The sequence below is a fragment of the Epinephelus fuscoguttatus genome, linkage group LG11 (genome assembly GCF_011397635.1).
Source record: "Epinephelus fuscoguttatus linkage group LG11, E.fuscoguttatus.final_Chr_v1".
Classification (NCBI taxonomy): Eukaryota; Metazoa; Chordata; class Actinopteri; order Perciformes; family Serranidae; genus Epinephelus; species Epinephelus fuscoguttatus.
Genome location: NC_064762.1, coordinates 26769319 through 26788523, shown reverse-complemented (window position 1 = coordinate 26788523; position 19205 = coordinate 26769319). Strand labels below are relative to the sequence as shown.

At 41.0% G+C, this 19205-nt stretch overlaps 1 protein-coding gene across 1 annotated transcript; it reads right to left on the bottom strand.

Annotated features, from left to right (window-relative positions):
- Window positions 1-180: 180 nt before the first annotated feature.
- On the bottom strand, window positions 181-17316 carry tmem214 (transmembrane protein 214). The gene is made up of 17 exons (XM_049590821.1): window positions 17038-17316; window positions 11117-11310; window positions 10523-10673; window positions 10210-10344; window positions 9741-9823; window positions 9418-9523; window positions 8344-8425; window positions 8110-8211; window positions 7183-7324; window positions 5103-5194; window positions 4854-4902; window positions 4599-4706; window positions 4141-4258; window positions 3915-4011; window positions 3011-3179; window positions 2685-2836; window positions 181-1461 (listed from the first exon to the last, which is right to left on the bottom strand). Exons 1-17 carry the CDS (start codon window positions 17192-17194, stop codon window positions 1335-1337), a joined length of 2064 nt encoding a protein of 687 aa, XP_049446778.1. The 5' UTR covers window positions 17195-17316; the 3' UTR covers window positions 181-1334.
- Window positions 17317-19205: the final 1889 nt, after the last annotated feature.

Here is a 19205-nt window from a genome sequence, read left to right as displayed (position 1 = left end):
CACTTATTCTTGAGGTTCAAAGTCCATTGTTGACTTTGGAAGCGGGAGTTGACAAAGCAGCCACCACAAGCTTCTCATCAAACCACTTGTCAGTAACAGCAGCAGATGGAGTTGCAATGCCTTCATGGAATTGCAGATTTCCACTTTGGATGAAAGACTTGACTTGAGAGAAACAGATAATCCAACCAGTGGGGTTGAAATCTTTATTATAAATCATTTACATTACAAAGTAAGACATCAGTCATTGCCATATCCATCCAAACATCTTGTTTATGGGGAAGGGTTAGTGAATCACCTGGTCAGAAATGTTTGCCTTGCCCACACAAGGGTTTATTCTTTTTTAGTCATATTCTAGCGTACAGGAGGACGTTGGCACGGGGTTAATCATGTTCCCATTATTGAGAATAAACTTGTTGATCCACGCAGACACAAACACACACACACACACGCACAAAATCATCAGCCTTCAAGTATGAGTACACGACTGCTGCTTTTAGCTCAGGTGTGATGGCTAATGAGAAAGCAGGAGAAACAGCGGACAGGTGACAGAGCAGCAATGACGAGAGGAGGAGATGTGCAGGACAGACAAGACAGCAGGTAGATTTATTCTTCTGGACCATTTGGACTGATGTGAGACACCTGTTGAGTTATGCTGTCAACTCAAAATCTTCTGAAAGAGTCCATCCACCAGCAGACATGACCCTTCACAATATCTTTCCTGTTGGAGGCTTTACATTGTGAGCCGCCCACTGGACAGATTCTCAGGTTTGATGGGAGACGAGGTGGCCCTCAGAAGTTAGCAGACGAGGTCTTCAGTGGCTTTGAGAAGTCTGGAATATCTTTTTTGGTCTTTTCTCTGCCCTTTACCAAGTTTTCACGTAACACTTTTTTTTATATATCTTTAAATAAAAATGGTTTTTATAAATCATCTACAAACCTACATGTGCTATAAATTACACAATCTGTTTAACCCAAAGGTTAAAGACACAGCTCAAATGTGCAGTAGAAAACTCAGAGAGAGAAGGAGGGAGAAAGAGAAAGAGACAAAGAGAAAGAGAGGACCTCTGTGTCCAGCAGTGACAAAAAGATTGGTAGAAAAAAACATCTTTACAACAGCAAACTGATTTAAAAATGTAGCCAAAACAAGAGATAGAAGAGATAGAAGGGTCCTTTAAGTGAGAGTTTGTTTGTCTGACCCCACAGTGTCCAATCACGGCTTGAGAGGGGAGCCGACGCACTGAAAGGCAGCCTCAGATTGGGTCAGTGTGTGTGTGTGTGTGTGTGCGAGTGTATAACTTTGTGTGTGTGTAAATTAGTCAGCATCTGTGATGTCATCACGCTCGTGTCAGCAGCTCCTGAGCCCACGTCTTGATGGCTGACGTCGTGTGTTGGAGCAGCTGCCACGTCGAGTTGGTGAAGGACAAAGCGTGGTCCTGCAGACATGATATGGACACCTCACCGCTGCAGGAAAGAAAAGAAGAGAGAAGCATGTTTAACTTACTGGTTAAAAATAAATTACTGAATGCAGCTGTTTGATTTTGCGCAGTAGTGATCAGGAAGTGGAGCCACAGTATCAAGGTCCTGCTGGGGGGCCAGGGCCATTGATTGTGAGCACACAGACCGACACACACAGCTGTCAATCATGACTTCACACCCACTTTATATAGTGTCAAGTAACTAATTAAAGTCAAACTTGTCACTAAAATGAACACTTGAACAAACATCAGCGTGATAAGAAGTATCTAAAATGACAGGAACCATCCTCTGGAAAATTTTATTTGGTATGTAGTTTGTTTTATTTGGCCCATGTCCCATCGACTAACACAGAGTGGGTGGGTTTATGACCTATACTGCAGCCAGCCACCAGGGGGCAATCAAGATGCTTTGACTTCCCTTTTGAGGGGCTGTCAAAACCTGCAGGAACAGCACAGGGCTTTGAAGCTGATTTTGTAGTGTCCTAACGTCAAATTACAACTCCCAGGACTGTCACATGATTCCATGGGGCCCAAAAAGACTTTTTCCCGGGAAAGAGAAGTCTAAGTCACAACGGTCACAAAATGACTCATTTTACTATCAGAATTTGATCCACGTGGTCCGATACAATCCAAAACCCAAAAATACTGAGTTTACAATTGCAAAAACAAAGCAAAACAACAACAAAAACATTATAAAGTTTTAGGCATTTTTGCTTTAAAATGTCGTAAATGATTAATTAAATTATCAATTACCGCAGATTATCTGTCCATGAACTGTTTCAGCTCTAATTTATTCATGTATGGGGGAATGTTTAACAGTTTAGCCGTATGGTTCATTAACAGTAATAGCATAACATTGTTATTTGAGGTATGCTTTGTCATTTTTGTTAAATATAATTAAAATTCTTCCCAGTTTCCCTCTTATTAAAAACAGCATTTTGATTAAGTGTTCGGTCAGATGTGTCGAACATATTCCACATTACATTTTCAGTCTAGACGAGTCATGTATCAGCAAGCTAACAGAGCTATGTGACAGTAAGGACTCGTTTACGTGATGCCACTGGTTTTAATGTAGTGACACAGAATGCCAAATTCGAACTATCAAACAGCAGTTGGCTCTTTTCAATGCCAAATATAAATGTAAAAATCAGCTCACATTCAGAACATGCATATAAAGTAAATGTTAAAATGATGCCTCAGAGTACTGACTTGCAAGAGTCCTGTAGGTAGGACCATGCTCGTTGTAGCAGTTCAGATATGTACGCCAGTGCTGGTAGGATGTAATTCTGATGGAGGGCGAGGAGGAGCTCCTTTAAATATGCCAACACCTGAAACACACTGTCGGGCGTGTTGGTGTTCACCTGGGTGAAAATACACAAAGAGAAGACACACTGGTTAATGACATAAAATATAACCATTTCTTCTTGTTAGCTTCGCTCTTTGATTCATCAGAAGTCAATCTGAAGTGGAACTGATTAAACAGAATGAGGTAAACATCAGTGAGTGACAGTTTTGCAGCCATTTTGCAGCCTTACCCATTCTATGGCCTGTGGTGTCTTTTCTTTGACCCAGAGAATAAACTGCGTGGTGTTTTCAGAGATGAAGATCGCTGCTGTTTTTGCCTTTTCCAAACCTTGGTCCATTAGTGGCCCCAAAACCCGCACACACTCAGAGTAATAATGAGGAGTGTTTGTCTCCAACCAGCTACAGAGGATACAAAAACACAAAATACAAATATAAGTTAAGTGATTTATTTATATGAGTTTAAAGATTTGCCTTTTTGGTCATTAGGTGCATAAAGTTAAAATTACTTTGTGCTCTAAGACCAAACCAAAGTTTTACACAGTTGCATGCAGGTACTTTTTAAATATGTAAATGTGCTGCTGACCTTCTTTTCCAATGCAAAGTAGCTACTGCAGTGTGCCATCCTCATTTATATCTGGTACATTTCAACTCAATCTTTTATTTGCAAACATGACTAAATAAGTTCCTGTGGGATATTTTACTATTAGTATTAGCTGGTAGTGTAATATCTTAAGACATTTTTACCTATATTTATTTGCATTCAATGGCCACTTTATTGGATACACCTGTACAAGCTTATGTAATCCCATAAGGCCCTGCCCTAACATCTATCTTTAGAAGCTCACTATGACCTCAGTGCTAAAGCATAACTAAATAAACACCTCTATGACAGCGTCGACAAACACTAAACATTACAAGCAGGAAGTGAATCCGAAGCATGTTTGAGATATTTTTATGCTTTGGTTTGACTGGTCCTTCGTCAGACAGAGCATACAGAAGTCTAGAAAAGAGCCTGAGACTAATGCTATCAATATCTGACCCACAATTGATGATAATTTAGTTAGTCTGTTGTAGGAGAGAGCTACTTAGCTATACTGCTTAACAGACACATTAGGAGTTAGGGTGAGGTCGCACCTGAAGCCTTGTGTAGAGTACACCTTTATTTTGCCCCACGCCTGCTGAGATACAGCTGTGACCCCTGAGTTGTGCAGATACAAGGCTGTGGTGGAATCTGAAACACATAACACACACTGTAAGACCTCTAAAACAAACAAAAAGAAGTCAGTGGAGACAGCTTTGGAAGTTCTGCTATGAAAATAAATATGTATGATTGAGATGAGTAAACGGGACTCAGTCAGACCTGCGAAGGAGCCTTGGGATCTTATGTCGTGAGCGATGAAGCCTGCAGCAAACACGAGCAGAACCATTAGCAGTTTGGACCAGGGGAACCCATGACCACGCATCTTCACCTGCAGATTCTAGAGGAAAAAAGAGAAGTGGAAACACTGAGCACAAACACTCATAGTATATATTCTGGAAGTGCTTTGTAAATGAAAGTGGGGAAATTTTTCTATTCATTGTTGCTTATGTAGTTAGATAAATACAAAAACTCCTTAACTTTACTACACTTTTTCATTTCTATCTTGCCTTAAATCAAATTTAGGACTGAGCAGACTGTGTTTTGGATGGAATTTAAATGAAACTAAATTGAGTTTTAATCGTTAATTGATTGAATACTTGTAATTATTTCTAACATCTCATTGATAAAAATAAATATTCTGTGGCTTCATTCAGTTTCTACAGTGACCATCTTCTCACCTGACACAGGCTATTGCACTCCTGAAGCTCCTGAGATTCAACAGTGTCTCTCATCTCCTCATTGGTCACTCTGAAAGACTGGATTGTTTCTTCAAGGTTCTTCCGGAGCTAAACACGAAAAATAAAGCACAACAGTTTAACATGAGACTCAGTTAGAATTCCTTAGTAAAGGTATTAAAGAAAGCTGTTGCTCTCTAGGTGCAAACATGCCCTAATGTTCTTATTACACCATCCTCAGGGAGGTAGGTGCTGTACCTTTGGTGGCAGGACATTCCAAGACTTCAATAAATGGTTCAACAGCAGACTAGAGAAGGAAAGAGAGAACGAATAGTCAGCTCTATTTATCAGTATTTAAATGACTGAAGTCAAGAAATAAAATTTTTACATACAATTAAATTCTACTTCTGTAAAAACAATAATTGAGACATGCTATTGCCACAGAGCCTCACTGTTTTCTTTCTACCTTTCACAGTTAAAAAGGGGGGAAAAAAGTGTATAACTCACCTGGACTGCAGTAAGTGTTTAGTATAGAGCTGCCTCCACACTCCTAGACTCTGGACATCTACACACAAACACTCTGTCATACTGCTGAGCAACTGCAAAAGACATAGGGGAGAGGAAGAAAGACTTCATTTTTCTTCTATTTTGAAGCTATTATTCTCTCTAAACTCTCAGAGTCCAACATACCAGTGAATTTTTATGACAATCAATCAATTATTCAAGTGCAGAAGCAAATCTAGATCACATCCTGCTCAGAAAATATTTCTTGTAGCTATTTTGCATGTACTGATACAACTGTTGATGAATATCTGGTGCCAATGCTCTCTAATTCTGAGGGACACCAAAGTTTTGTCTGTTGATGTTTAAGATAACCAAGACTATTAAAGCACACCAGGAAATACTGTTAGCAACAATATTATAGGTTGTTGGCTTGTTGTTCTAAACTTTGTTACAGTGTTTGGGAATTTCTTACAGTTTCCCATAGGTCTTAAATATACTTGTGGTGGTAGCCGGCAGAAGGCCAGCAATACCTTCCTGCACAAAAATGGTCGACTACATGTGACAACAACAAATACAGGTGACCTTTAAAACACAATATGTTGATTTAGTGAACATTTCTTTTAATAACATATACATACAATCATCATGTTCTTTTCTAATCACACGTAGAGCTTCTCTTTATCACCTCTCTGTCTCCAGGGAAACAGCAACAGGATGGCACGCCTGGGATGCTTATTTTATCATTTATCATACTCAGATTATTCATATCGTAAATGTATACTTCATATTGTTTGGATTATCAGTGTGTTGTCTTGCCAGATTCATTCGTGGTGAAAACAGACCAGGTGGTAGTGGTGTAATGATTTATCGATCTGGATCGATATATCAATTCAATGATCAACGATCCAGTATCATTGACGCAAAGTAAAAACATCCTTCTATATCGTCGTCTTTAGGATAGGCTTTTATTTTGAAAGACACTGTCAAACAGCAGGAGGCAGATGACAAGCAGCCAAGAGAAAGATGATGAAGACGTTATTTACTCTGGAATAAATCAGCAGAAATATTGGGGATTTTACAGAAAATACCTGCCTGGACAAGCATCTCATTGCGCTAACTTCTCTCTACAGCATCATTAGCTGCTCTGTTTCAACAATGTTCACTAAAAAAATGTGCACGCTGAGCTGAATTTGACACTTTTGTTCAACGGACTTGTTGTCAGTCCACGTTATGTGGCTGTTGGGAGAAGTTTGCCTTCAGGGCTTTAAGCCAAATAGCTCTCAAGTTTTCTGAAAAAGATGATGGTTTGAGTTCTTTCAGAAAGGTCTCTGGCAGAGAGCCCTGAAGGTTAATTTATCTCGTGCTGTTTTATGTGTTAGTGGAATCAGTTTAAAGTAAACTTCACTGCACATAAGCGGCTACAATTACTTACATTATTTATATGTTGTTTTTTTCTTTTATGGCCAAAAGCAGAAAGGAAAGGGGTGGCAGCTTCTTCTGTAACTGACTGCGTTAAATGGGCAGATAATATTGTCTCATATCCATCGCAGGCCCCTGAAACGCATCGAATAGCAATCGTATTGTGGCAGACTTTATAATATCAGCGAATTAATGCCGATAAACGTTTCCCCCTACTTAGATCTGAACAAACCATGGATCTTAATGGCAGGGGAATAGCCTTCAATACAACACCCAAGCTACGGTGCTCTTCCACCTCAGCCATTGTACCAGAACCAACAGGTATGAGAGGAGTAGAGCAAGGTGAGATTGTCTAAATATACCGCCGTTAATACACCTGGGCGCCCTGCCCAAGTAAAGTCTATGTGTAAGAAACATTGCTCCAGTTTAATCATTTGCTGATATGCTGTCTTGACTGTTTATGGCACTGATCAACATATTGATGCCATTAACAACATACTTTATGACAGGTCACTTACAAATGATTCATGCTGCTGCACTGAACCTAACTACATTCAGCACCAGCAGTATAATGTAGAAAACATCAGTTTATATTCTGTATGTATGTGTATGTGTGTGTGTGTGTGTGTGTGTGTGTGTGTGTGTATGTATGTGTGTGTGTTACCTCTCTTTTCATATCATCTGGACAGTGTGGTGTGGCTCTGGACAGAAATGATGGCAGGTATGTGTGTAACGTGCTCTCAGGTTTGGCTCCAAATGCGAGGACCTTCAGTCGAGGGTACAGACGCCTCAGCTGCCCCTGCAGACTGAACACAAACAAAGACATGTTAGTTTATTACTTTTAATAAGGAAACAGCCACTGGGAGGTAAAAAAAACATAATCACTAAAAATAGCACTAAGCTGTGGTCCATGTTTTATACACATGAGAAATGCTTTTACTTCAACAGGGATATACGAGAAACAATAAATGTGACAGCATTATGTTATTGAGTCATTTGTGAATGATGTCAGCTGTTTCCTATGTTTTAAGAATGGAGGCTTTACAGGTGGAAACTGGACACTTGTCCGATGAGACATATTTTATGTAGCAGATAAAAACAAAAACCGTCATATTCAAAATGTGGCAGTACTAAAAAACAAGTGACATTCCCAATTATCTGCCTAAATGGCTTCAGTACATATGCAAATAAACCACAGTCTCTTCTCTTCCCAAAGTCACGTCTTGTGGTTATTTGATTAAGTATAATTTGGAGTGAAGCATCCAGGCTAAACTCTCAACGCTCCACTCTCTACACCCTCTTCTTCCTACACTGTGAAGTCATGCTGTGCATATGGAATTACTGAGCAATAAAATTACAGAAAACTGACACGCTTTTCAGTGTTGGCATTAGGTTACATACAACAGACACATGTGCTTGTTTTTCTTGAGAGGCCACTATGTTTGAATAGTTGTTTTATTGTGGAGTTTTGTATTATATGTTGTATTTGTTGCATTGTATTTGTCTCTCTTGTAAAAGAGATTTTCAATCTCAATGGGACTTCCTGGTTAAATTCAGGGTAAATAAATAAAATAATAAATAAAACATTTACCTTGAAGGGAGGGCGTTCTTGGGCATGAAGGCAAAATCCAGTAAAGGAAAGAATTCTTTCGGACCCATGATGCCAAATCCTTTTGTCAGGTTTGCATGAAGTCTGGGAGAAGAACATGGAGCACACATTTATGAGTCAAAGTGTAGCTTTATAACAAGAAAAAAAGTTATGTTGTATTTCATTTTGCCTAAGGAACACATAAAATAAAATAAGCCACATATGTCTTAGACTTACAGGAGAAGTCTCTCCAGATATGCGATGGCATACGAAGACAAGGACTTCACTCCCAACACAGGAAGCATGATACCCAGCCACACTAAAACACAAATAAAGAACTTGATTCACATTAAAGGAACACTTAGTTCTGCCATTAAACGTGTCAACAGTCGGCCTTTTCAGCTCTCAGCCCAAAGCTACTGCTGCAGCATAACATGGCTTTCATTCTTGCACGCTAAATTATTAAGCAGCATAGTGAAACAAAACAGAAAGTAGAGCTCTGCAGGCATTTCTTCATTTATTCACAAAGGAAACGAATCATCCTAAAGATACTTAAGATAAAGACACTGTTGTATCATACATTGGTGAAGAACTGAGAATGTTCAATGCAGTCAGATGTAATTTTGTTCTTGTGACATTCACTGTTGCCATTTTAGATATAATTTTGTCCCGCTTCCAGTGCTCATCACGCTGGAAATGGTTCAATAGCAGTTTAATATCTTGCCAAGTCTAAACATATCAAAGCCTGGGGCTCAGGCAGGAAACTTTTGATTACTTTTTAAACTAGATTAGAGAGCGTTCCTAAACAGTAACTTCCTTCACATCTTAGAGAGGCTATCTGATTAACTATCCCAACATCAAGACATTCTGCACTTGTAGCTTTAAAAACTGCCTAAATTCAGTAGCATTGTATCTCTCCTTGCCTTTGGCGAGTCGAATGGCACTCACTAACCTTATTTTGCAGAAGGAGGTTGTTGTGTAATCTTCTAAGAATATTCCTCCTCCCGCTGCCCACATACTAACACCCACCTCACAGCCTCACCGAATACCAGGCAGCAGACCTGGAGCAGCAGCTGATTTTTTTGAAGTTACCATGTGTTTAAGCCCACAGATGGCTGTCAGTGGATGTGTTACTCGCTCTAATGTGCCCTGTGGCTTCATTAACCTCCAACCCAGAATTTATGTCAGCATATTATGTTGGGAAAGTGGGAGAAAGGGGAGACGGACTGGCACTAATGCAGTGAGAGCGTGATACAATACTGTCTACATATTTGAAGGGGTGTATGCGTTGTGTGTTTGACTGTCTATTACCTCTTAGTCCCTGGCTGAGGTCGTAAAATCCAGCTTGGCCGAGAGCCCACATGATGGTCAGACACTTCACAGGACGATTCTGAACTGATCGCAGCAACTCCAAATACTAGAGAGGAAAAGCAGAGAGATGGTTAGCTGTTACAACATGTTATTGCAAGGTTACTGCAAAAGACAAATCCCCAGTATGTTGGATGAGCTTCTAAGAAAGAAAGAACTTGCATAACTTGTAATGTTGCTTAATTTTTTAACAAGTAAAATCACAGCAGACGAGGACAGTGAAGCAGTGATCTGCAGGACTCAAGGACACACACACAGTCACGCACCTCTGGCAGGTTTTGGGTGGCTATCCGGGGTTTATCCTGTAGGATTGCCTGGATGCAAACTCTGTAGCCATGCAGAGGCTCTCCTAGAAACAGAGGGAAAAAGCTGCTTTTGTCTGTTTTGGAATTGTCACTGTGGTGGTGACCATGAGCAAAAGAAATCAAGATGAAACATTGATTTGATGAGGTGTCGTGGTGGCCTTGGGATCTAAGGTGCTGATCATGTAACTACAGTGACCCTGGTTTAAGTCCCTTTTTTATCTCTACCCTCACTCACTATCACCTCACTTCTGTCTGTTGTGTAATAAAGGCAAAGTGTCCAAATAAAATACACAGAAATATACACAAATTTAAACAGTCCCTGACAATTTCAATGGTCTTCACAGAATAGCAGCTTCTAGCTTTTTGTTTCTACACTCTCAAGTCTCATTACTGCATCACTTATATCTCGAACCACAGCACACACACCTACCTGACTGTCTGTTCAGCTCCCTGAGCATAGTATAAACACAGTGGTCGAAGAAATCTGGCAGAATGTCGCTGCAGCGTCCGATGAGGCCTTTGATCACACCCTTTAGCTCTTTTCCTGAAAGGCAGTATGGGTAGTCTGGGGACAGAAAAGAAGGCATTAAATATGTGTATTAATTATCATGCAAGTGTCCTGCAGAAACTTTTAATACCAGTTTGGTTCCTTCATATAAATAAATAAAAAAAAAAAAACAGTAAGGTCTATATTGACTGTGCACTACATTTTCTTCTTCTCAATAAGAGGAAGTTTGACCAACCATGGGTATAGCTGCTGAGTGTGGGCTCAGTCTCTGGTGCAGTCAGATTGAGGTTGAGGTATCCTGCCAGGTCTTTGACCCACACTGATGGGTTTTCTGGAAACAAGGTCTGACTGCGGGCCAACTGCTGCTTCAGGTCTGCGATATCCAACTACAAAGAGAGCAAGACCGAAAACTTTAAGGCTGTACACTTAAAAACAACATGTCTATTATGAAAAAAGAGGACACTGTGTTTCAGCATGTGATAGCTTGCTTGGAAGATGCCACAGTGCAGCATTGTTTCTATGTTTGTATGAGGACATTTATAGCTTTTAGAGATTTGACTGTAAGCGCATTTATTTTTGTCTTGATCAGCCAAATTCTCACCTAACTATCACAGATGGTTAAGTATCATTTTAATTTAAACTTCTGGCAACAAATAAGGTGTTTTAGAGCTAAAGCAAACACAGAATCTTCTACTCCAATATTTGATTCTCTTCTTATTAAACTGCAAGAAATACAGATGTTCAGCTTTAAGCTCTCAATACAAGCCTTTAGACTGTGAACAAATTTCAGCATCGTTAACAAGGAATGGGTGGTATGTGTATTACTCACACTTTTGAAGGCTTCCTCGAGGGTCTTATGAGTTGAGGAGGTGACTGCACTGCTGGAGTTTGGTTTCTTGGATGGTTTTGTTGATGAGGGCTTCTTACTGTCGGGCTCGGCTGGCGGTGGAACCTGCTCCTTGTTCTGTTTCTTCCCCATCTTCTCAAAGCCGTCGAACAGAGTCTCTGACATCTTCAGGGGTGCTGAGAGTAAACAAGGCAGCTGTGGTTAAGACACGCCTCTGAGCGGATATGAGTGTCCCTTTTTTTTTTAATTAATTAATGCAGCCGCCTTTTCGAACTTCTTAAGTCTACTATAACACTTTCTTACCTCCACCCTGTGTCCTGAAAAACTAAATCCATGAAACCATGGCATTTCCCTCTCCGACTGCTCCCTCCCCTCACATTCAGTGCTTCCACCCTCCCTCTTTGGCTTGCATAATAGGCTGTTATTATCCGAGACAATATTCATGCAACACTCATTACAGTTCACAAAGGAGGAGAGTTAAGCACCAGCAGCATTTAAAGTGTTCCCCTGTGTGTTACTAGTTAAGACCCCATTTGTAAACAAACTGCGTCCACCTCAGGTCAGTTCATATTAGAGCTTGACCTGTTAAGGTTAGAAGGCCAACACTAATATACTTTGTGTACTGGGGCAGCAAAGACCAGATATTTTAAGCCCTTACATTACTTTTATTTATTTATTTTTATTCCCAGGATGTAAAAGACTTTGAAAGGATGAGGCTGACATCATTCTGTATTTCATTTATTGTCAATAAATCCCTTAAAAAGACCAAACTCAACATGGTGTTAGTTTGTCAAAACTTTCTGACTTCCCTTCCCTGTCTGTAGCTCTCAGACCAAAACTAATTATTTCCTAAATCTTTAAAAACAGGTGGAAAATCTATAGTTCCTTTTTTACATAGTAGTTTCCTTTAGTCAAACAGGAGGAAACAGTGCCTTTGCTGGGGACTATTTTTAAATTGCAGATTAATATCTGGCTCTAGGCTCAGCTCTAATCCTAACTCATGCAGCAAAGACATTTACAGTATTTAACTCCACACGACTGCACACAAGAATCCCGGTCAGACCCACCCACAAACTTGAGTTGGTGTTGACAGAGGTCACCAGTTGTTCGCTGATCATTCAGCTATACGTGTAGCTGACAAAACCGAAATCTATATCTGGTCTGTGTGTGTGTTGAGACAACACCGGACTGTGACACAAAGACGGGACTTGTTTCATCACAGTGTCTACTGCTCCGTCTGGATTCACCACAGATTCTTATCACAGTAACCTCCCTATTCAAATGTTGGTTAGTCAGATAATTCTTCACTTCCCTAAACTGAACACTGAAGCCAGTTGTCTTCTCTCAGCTTAGTTAGCATTACCAGAGCTGGACAGGGAGGAAAGTCCTGAAAGACTGACGTATGAGGTAATCTGACCTGGTGATCATGTCCTAAACAAATATCCACACTTGTCAGGAAGTCAGTCATTTCCAGCAGCAGCTCCTGACATGAGACGACACATGTTACATACAGTAACAGGGCAACAACGAGTGAGGCCACTAGACTGGTGACCAGGAATTGTGACAGCTTTGCACAAATTTGCTATGACATAAGCTGTTAACAGATGAATCAACACTTGCTGGGTGACAGGACCAGAAATGGGCATGTTGTTGTTTTGTACTCATTATCTTTTCCTTGAAAATGAAACACTGCAGACCACACTGCAGTCAGTTTAAAGGCCCTGACACACCAAGCTGACGGTCGGCCATCGGTAAATGTTGGGCCGTCGGCAAGCATCTATCGCTCTAGTCTGCGCTGTTGTCATTGTCGTTTTTTGGCCAATTCAGCATGTTAAATTGGCATCGGCGACAGCAGAGCCCGCCATGCTCCAGTCCACCGTGAATACTCTCAAAGGCAGGTCCAGACACTGAAACTGTGCCAAATCCACCACTCCACCTCAAGCGAATTCTAAAAAGTAGGACCTGTGTCAAACACTTGGCACCGTCATTTGTTTACTAAAGTACTCCCTTATGAAGAAACCTAAAGTACAACTGCAACTACTGCTGTAATTAAACAGGACAAAGTAAGCCACTTGCAGTAGGCCAACTGCCAAGACGAGTGTTTCCAAGAATCTAGTCAGCATGACTAAATTAAAGAAGACGAACCACATCACTCCAACAAACCACTTGGAGATTTGCCACCAGTCCTTGTAAATGTCAAACATGAGAGAGGAGTGAACATGTTGGAGTTAGTTAAAGAAGGTAAGCATGCAAAAGAGGAGCATAGAATCAAAACAAATAGAAAGCAATACGGAGAGTGCAAACCTGACCAATTTGAACCTGCAGAATGGACACTTTACAAACTCCGCCCAGCACTTCTGACTGAATTATGATGCATTTTGACCCTGTTTGGGCTTGTGTATTAAACACTTCTCTGTAGTTTATTGTCCATTCCCAGGACACGCATAAACTATGTTACTATTTTGGTGGCTGCTGACACACAGACATTACACTATGTGAATTTTAATTTCAAAAACATTAGTCCTGTGTCCTTGTGGAGGTCGTAATTCATATTCTCTCCTACCTGCTGCCCAATAAAAACTTTCAAGGATGTATAACAAGGTATACAGTCTTTGAAATAGTCACAAAGTGTAATCATAGGTTGGAACATTGTACAAAAAAATGTTTTTCAGTCTTGTAAGTGTTTTTAAATCAAGCTCTGTTGATGAACACCTGAAATGATAATGTGTAGAGACCTTTAGTGGATCAGGAAACAATTCAGGTCTTTTACATACTGTAGTGAGAAGTTAAAGAGGGGGTGTTTTTGGACACAGTCTGGGTGTCTGTGAGGGTCTTGGTGTATTGGGGTGTAATGTGAGTAGATGTTCAGTACCCAGCGTGGCCCTTTTACAGGGGGGCTGGACTGGGAATGGATTCTCACACTAGCAGAAGAATAGCTGACAGGATGCTTCGCATATAGATACAGAGCAAACCACTTCTCAACAACACTGAACACACTGCAGCAATGCCAGTCAGCTTATCTGATCACATTTATTTCTCTGTTTTACTGTCAAAATATGTTTGTCTGGTATCTAAGAGCCACATGAATTAGGTTGTGGTATTTACTGTAAGGAGGGCTGTTAAACCAATCAATGGCAATAAATAATAAACCTGTTAGTGTGCATCAGATTTGAGTTTGCAATTTCTATCAAGTGGAGAGAGGCACGATAAAATAAAGACTATTTTAGAAAGCTAACAGTAAACCAATAACAGTGGGGATGACGTCTGACGTTGTTTATTTACCCTCCTTAAATTTAGGTACCCTCAAAGTATGCAGCATGCAAATCACATAAATAACACACTGGGCTTTACATAATCACTCCAGTTGGAAGAAGAGCTCATGTCAGACATCCTAGAACTTGTCCAGACATGTAATGTGAAACAAGTTCAATATAGGTGACATATCAGTTGTCTTGAATATGACCTTCTCAAGGTGAATGTAAGCAACACATAAAGTGATTTTGAAGGCACTTTATTTGTAAGATTTTTCTTAATGTGTTTCCTTGTGAAGACACCACTCAGAAGATTTGGAAGCCTGCTCTAACAGATACGAAAGCCTCAAGCTGAACTAACTGTGCCAAAGCCGCAAACTCAACAGTAACAATCTGCTGGAAGCCTTTAAAGGGATGAACGGAGATTTGGCTGATTATAATATTGATTGTCAGTATTAATCTAATTATTTGTAGGGCCTGGTAAAGCTGAGGCACACTTTCACTGTGACAGTGGTGATTTAGATTGAATGCGTCAGTTTGCATAAATACTAGGCGGGTGGAGAGTTTATACACAACATACTGAGGTGCATTTCTTTTAGACAAAACCTTTACACCACCTCCACACTCAGAGTCACAGCCACCGTGATCAGACAGACTTTGGACTGGCTGATTTGCTGATGAAACTGGTGCATAAACAAATCGCAGTGGCAGGGTGAGATCTAAAGTCGCTGTGCAGAGGGTGCAGTTGTTGATGGTAGTTGTTGCCAGGTCTTCTGTATGTAGAGTATGCTGAATGTAAAAACAAACAATCCATCAAAGGTCTGTAATTGTGTTCTAGGAGGGTGGGTCTACAAGGAATTGTCACACAGTAAGCTGCCAGAGTTAATGTGGTTACTGTGATGTTTTCCAAGGGAAGATTAACCTGGTTGGGTCCTTGGGGCAAAAATGAGTTGATCAAACCTTTTTAACCACAAGTTCTTCCAAATCTGTGCAATGTTTTAAACTAGTTTAAACTACCTGGCCCCAGATGAGTGAAACCAGATTTTAACATAGGCTCCACTCTTCAAAACAGGGATTCAAAATGAGGTAATAATACTAGACACACCTTTCCACTGATCATACCGCCTATCATCAGCTGACACTGTGCTTTGTTTGTGGTGGTAAGCTGGTCAATGTGATTTACATACAGTAAGCCTGGGATTTATGGGGGACCCTGGAATTTTGGGACTCCAGGTCAGTTGCCCACTTTACCCAGTTGGTAAACCAGCCTTGATGTCTTCCAATCCCTGCTCTGAACTAGTCACAGGACTGTGTTGATATTCTGGAGTTTCACTTTGAGCTACAGGTGAAAAACAAACTAATAATTACTAATGTATGAAAAAAAATCCAGCAAATTCACCCAATGCCACAACAGAACAGAATTTGGGTAGGGGTATAGGGTATAGATAATTACACTGTCTGCTTTTATTCCTTTAAGGATAGGGCTGGCCTTATTCTATGTTTTTATTATTGTCAACAAAACCAGCAGTGCTTTAAAACTCAATACTGTCTACTTCCCTACACTGTCTGTAGCACTCAGCCCCAAGCAGACCGATTTCAGACCTGAAGCTTCAAAATTAGGGCAGTGTTTTTTAGTAAGCGAGATCATTTTCTTTAACAGCTATTGACTGTTGTTTTCAGAAAATGCTACTCAAACAGGAGTAGACAGTGCATTGCAAGGGGATTATTTTCAGGAGCAAATTAATACACATTTAGTGTGCTAATCACAATGGGACCAGTAAATGTCCCATGTTCATCATATTTATTTTTTGTAAAGCAATAGAGGAATAACGTATGTCAGACTGTGGCCACACAATTAATGTGATGATTGTTAGTATGATTGATTGCATGTTTGGTTTGCTGACAACAATACAAATACAGTTTAATGGCCACCTTATCCTTTTATAAATCATGCAAAGGGGATACATGGTTAAGTCACCACATTACTAGCTGATCACTCAGCACAGTGACAGCTGTCCCTATAGGCTAAGTGGACATAAGCAGATGCCTCATTCATTAGCTTAGCGTTATATTATTTAACTGCAACGTAACAGCACCCTGGAGATGCATTTTAAGAGTGTGACAGCAGCAGAAAGACAACAAGGTCACACAGCCACCAACACATGCTGAGAGATGCAGCTCCTCAGCGATGACGTTGCCTTTGTTGACACACCGCTGGAAAGGCTGCTAGCAAGCTAACGGCACAAGCTAGCAATTCATTCTCGCTGTGTGTGGCAAGGAGTACATTGAGCTGAAATGCCCAATGGCTTTCATTTTGGAATAAATGTATCAGTAGAGGAGCTTACGTATGAGCACTTAGCTGAACTGAGACAACACCAAACGGGACTACAAATAATTAGGAAGTAGCGCAGGAAGTCGCGTTGCTGCGCGATGCTATGCTACAATAGCTAGCTTGTCAAATCAGGTGACAGCTACAAGCCGTCTTCGTGTCCAGTACAAACGCTGCCACCACTACCGTTAAGACGGCGAAAAGTTAAAATTAAAAGAGATAATTTAGCTCGTTAAACAGACACACAGGTAGCTCCTTTTCCCTTCATTTGAACTTTTGAAGTGGGGTAAATGGGTCACGGAGCAGCTAGCAGGGCCACTTACGTCTGGACGGCTGGTTAGATTCGCCCAGGGCTTTCCTTCCCCCGCTGCCGGGTTTCTTGTCACTCGTGTTCTTCGCTGCTCCTGCGCTGCTGCTGTTATTCTTCTTCCCTTTCTTCACTACCTCCCATTTGCCGACGGAGCCATTATTCGAAGCCATGTCTCTGGTCCAGATTGGGGTGTTACTTAGGTCGGGGTACCGTGTCTTCCTGCCGCCTTCCTCCCTGCTGCTGAATGAAACAGGACGACTCGCTCTGAACTGCTCCAACACATTTAACCGTCGGTCCGCGTGCCACGTCTCTTTGTCGGCATGACGTCACAGATGTGATGTGTTTGAACCGTTACTTTCAATTTAATACAAGTCTGTGTTTTTATTAAAATACTGTGTATCTTAAATCATGAATGAGCAATTTTGATGATCGAGATCCGCAATAAGTTACCCTCACCACCTGAGGAAGATTATTACTGTACAGTTTCACCAGTAGGACAGTCTACTGTAACCATATCATTCAATTAGCCAGCACAGGGGGGGACTGTCCCACTTGGTGACCCCATGTTGGAGCAAACTGCAGCTAGAGTGCCCCCATGGATGCCCCTATGGTAGATAAAACATGATAGAGTGCCCCTCCAGTGGTAAAAACGTGATAAAGAGCCCTCCAGAGTGACCTTCCAGTGCAGAAAATGTGATGAAGTGCCTACCAGAGTGGCCTTCCAGTGGAGAAAATGTGATGAAGTGCCCTGTAGGGTGCCCTTGAATTAAGAAAACATGATAAAGAGTCCCCCAGAGTGGCCTTCCGGTGAAGAAATTGTGACAAAGTGCCTAACAGGGTGTACTTCCAGTGGAGAAAACTTAATAAAGTGCTCTCCAGAGTGACCTTTCAGTGGAGAAAACATATATGAGTACCCTCAAGGGTGCCCTATAAGTGGAGAAAACATCAATGAGTACCCTCTAGGGTGGCCTCCCAGTAGAGAGAATGTGATGCAATGCTCTTTAGTGTGCCATAAAATTAAGAAAACATGATAAAAGCCCTCAAGAGTGCCTTTCCAGTGCAGAAAGCTTAATAAAGTGCACTCCATAGTGACCTTCTAACAGAGAAAATGTGATTGAGTACCCTCTAGGGTGCCCCTCCAGTGGAGAAAATGTTATACAGTGCCCACCAGGGTGCCATTCTAGTCCTGTTGAAGTGCCTTTAGGGTGCCCTTCCAGTAGAGATAACATGATGAGGTGCCCTCTAGAATACCCCTCTAAGAGAAAAAACGTGATAGTGCTCTCCAGAGTGACCTTCCAGTGGAGAAAACATGATGAAGTGCCCACCAGGGTGCCCTTCCAGTAGAGAGAATGTGATGCAGTGCCTTTTAGCATGCCATGACATTAAGAAAACATGATGAAGTGCCCTCAAGGGTGCCCTTCCTCATAGTTGAGTGATGAAGTGCCCTCCCTTCCAATGGAGGAAATGTGATGCAGTGTCCTAATCCCTCAGAAGAAGAAAACATGATATAGAGCCTTCTAGATGGCCATTCTGGTAGAGAAAAGACATGATAAAGTGCCCTCTATGATGCCCTTTCCATGAATAAAACAAGATGCAGTGACCTAATGGGTGGCTTTACGATGGACGAAACACAATGCAGTGCCACATAGGCTGCCCTACATGCTAGAGAGCCTTCCACATGCTGGTGCCTTTTTTATTTCTCTTACTCCTGCCCTTCAGACAGCCTGAGTCCCACCCTGCACCTGTAAGTTTTTATTACAAGTATCTTAAATCAAGGATGGGCAACTGTGATGCTAGAGAGGGCCACAAAAATGTTATACTCATTACCAGATGGCCAGGTTGTGACTGTACACTGTTATGAGTAGGACTTCCTGTAACCCTGTCACTCAATTAGCCAATTATAGCTACTAATCTAATGAAAAATAAAACAAAATATATTCTGTAATCGAGTTTAGCATACCAGCATTTCTATTTTCCACATTCAAATACATTTAGTAATGCTCCTATTCATTAAACGAGCTTAACACAGAAACACAACTTTGACATAGCTGAGTGATATATTTCAGTGCATTTCTATTCTGTTGTCCCATGACATGTTTTAAAGCATGCATGTATGTATAAAGCCATTGACCTTTACCCACAGGTGAAAAAGTAAAATGTTGTTTTGGGATGCTTGTAGCC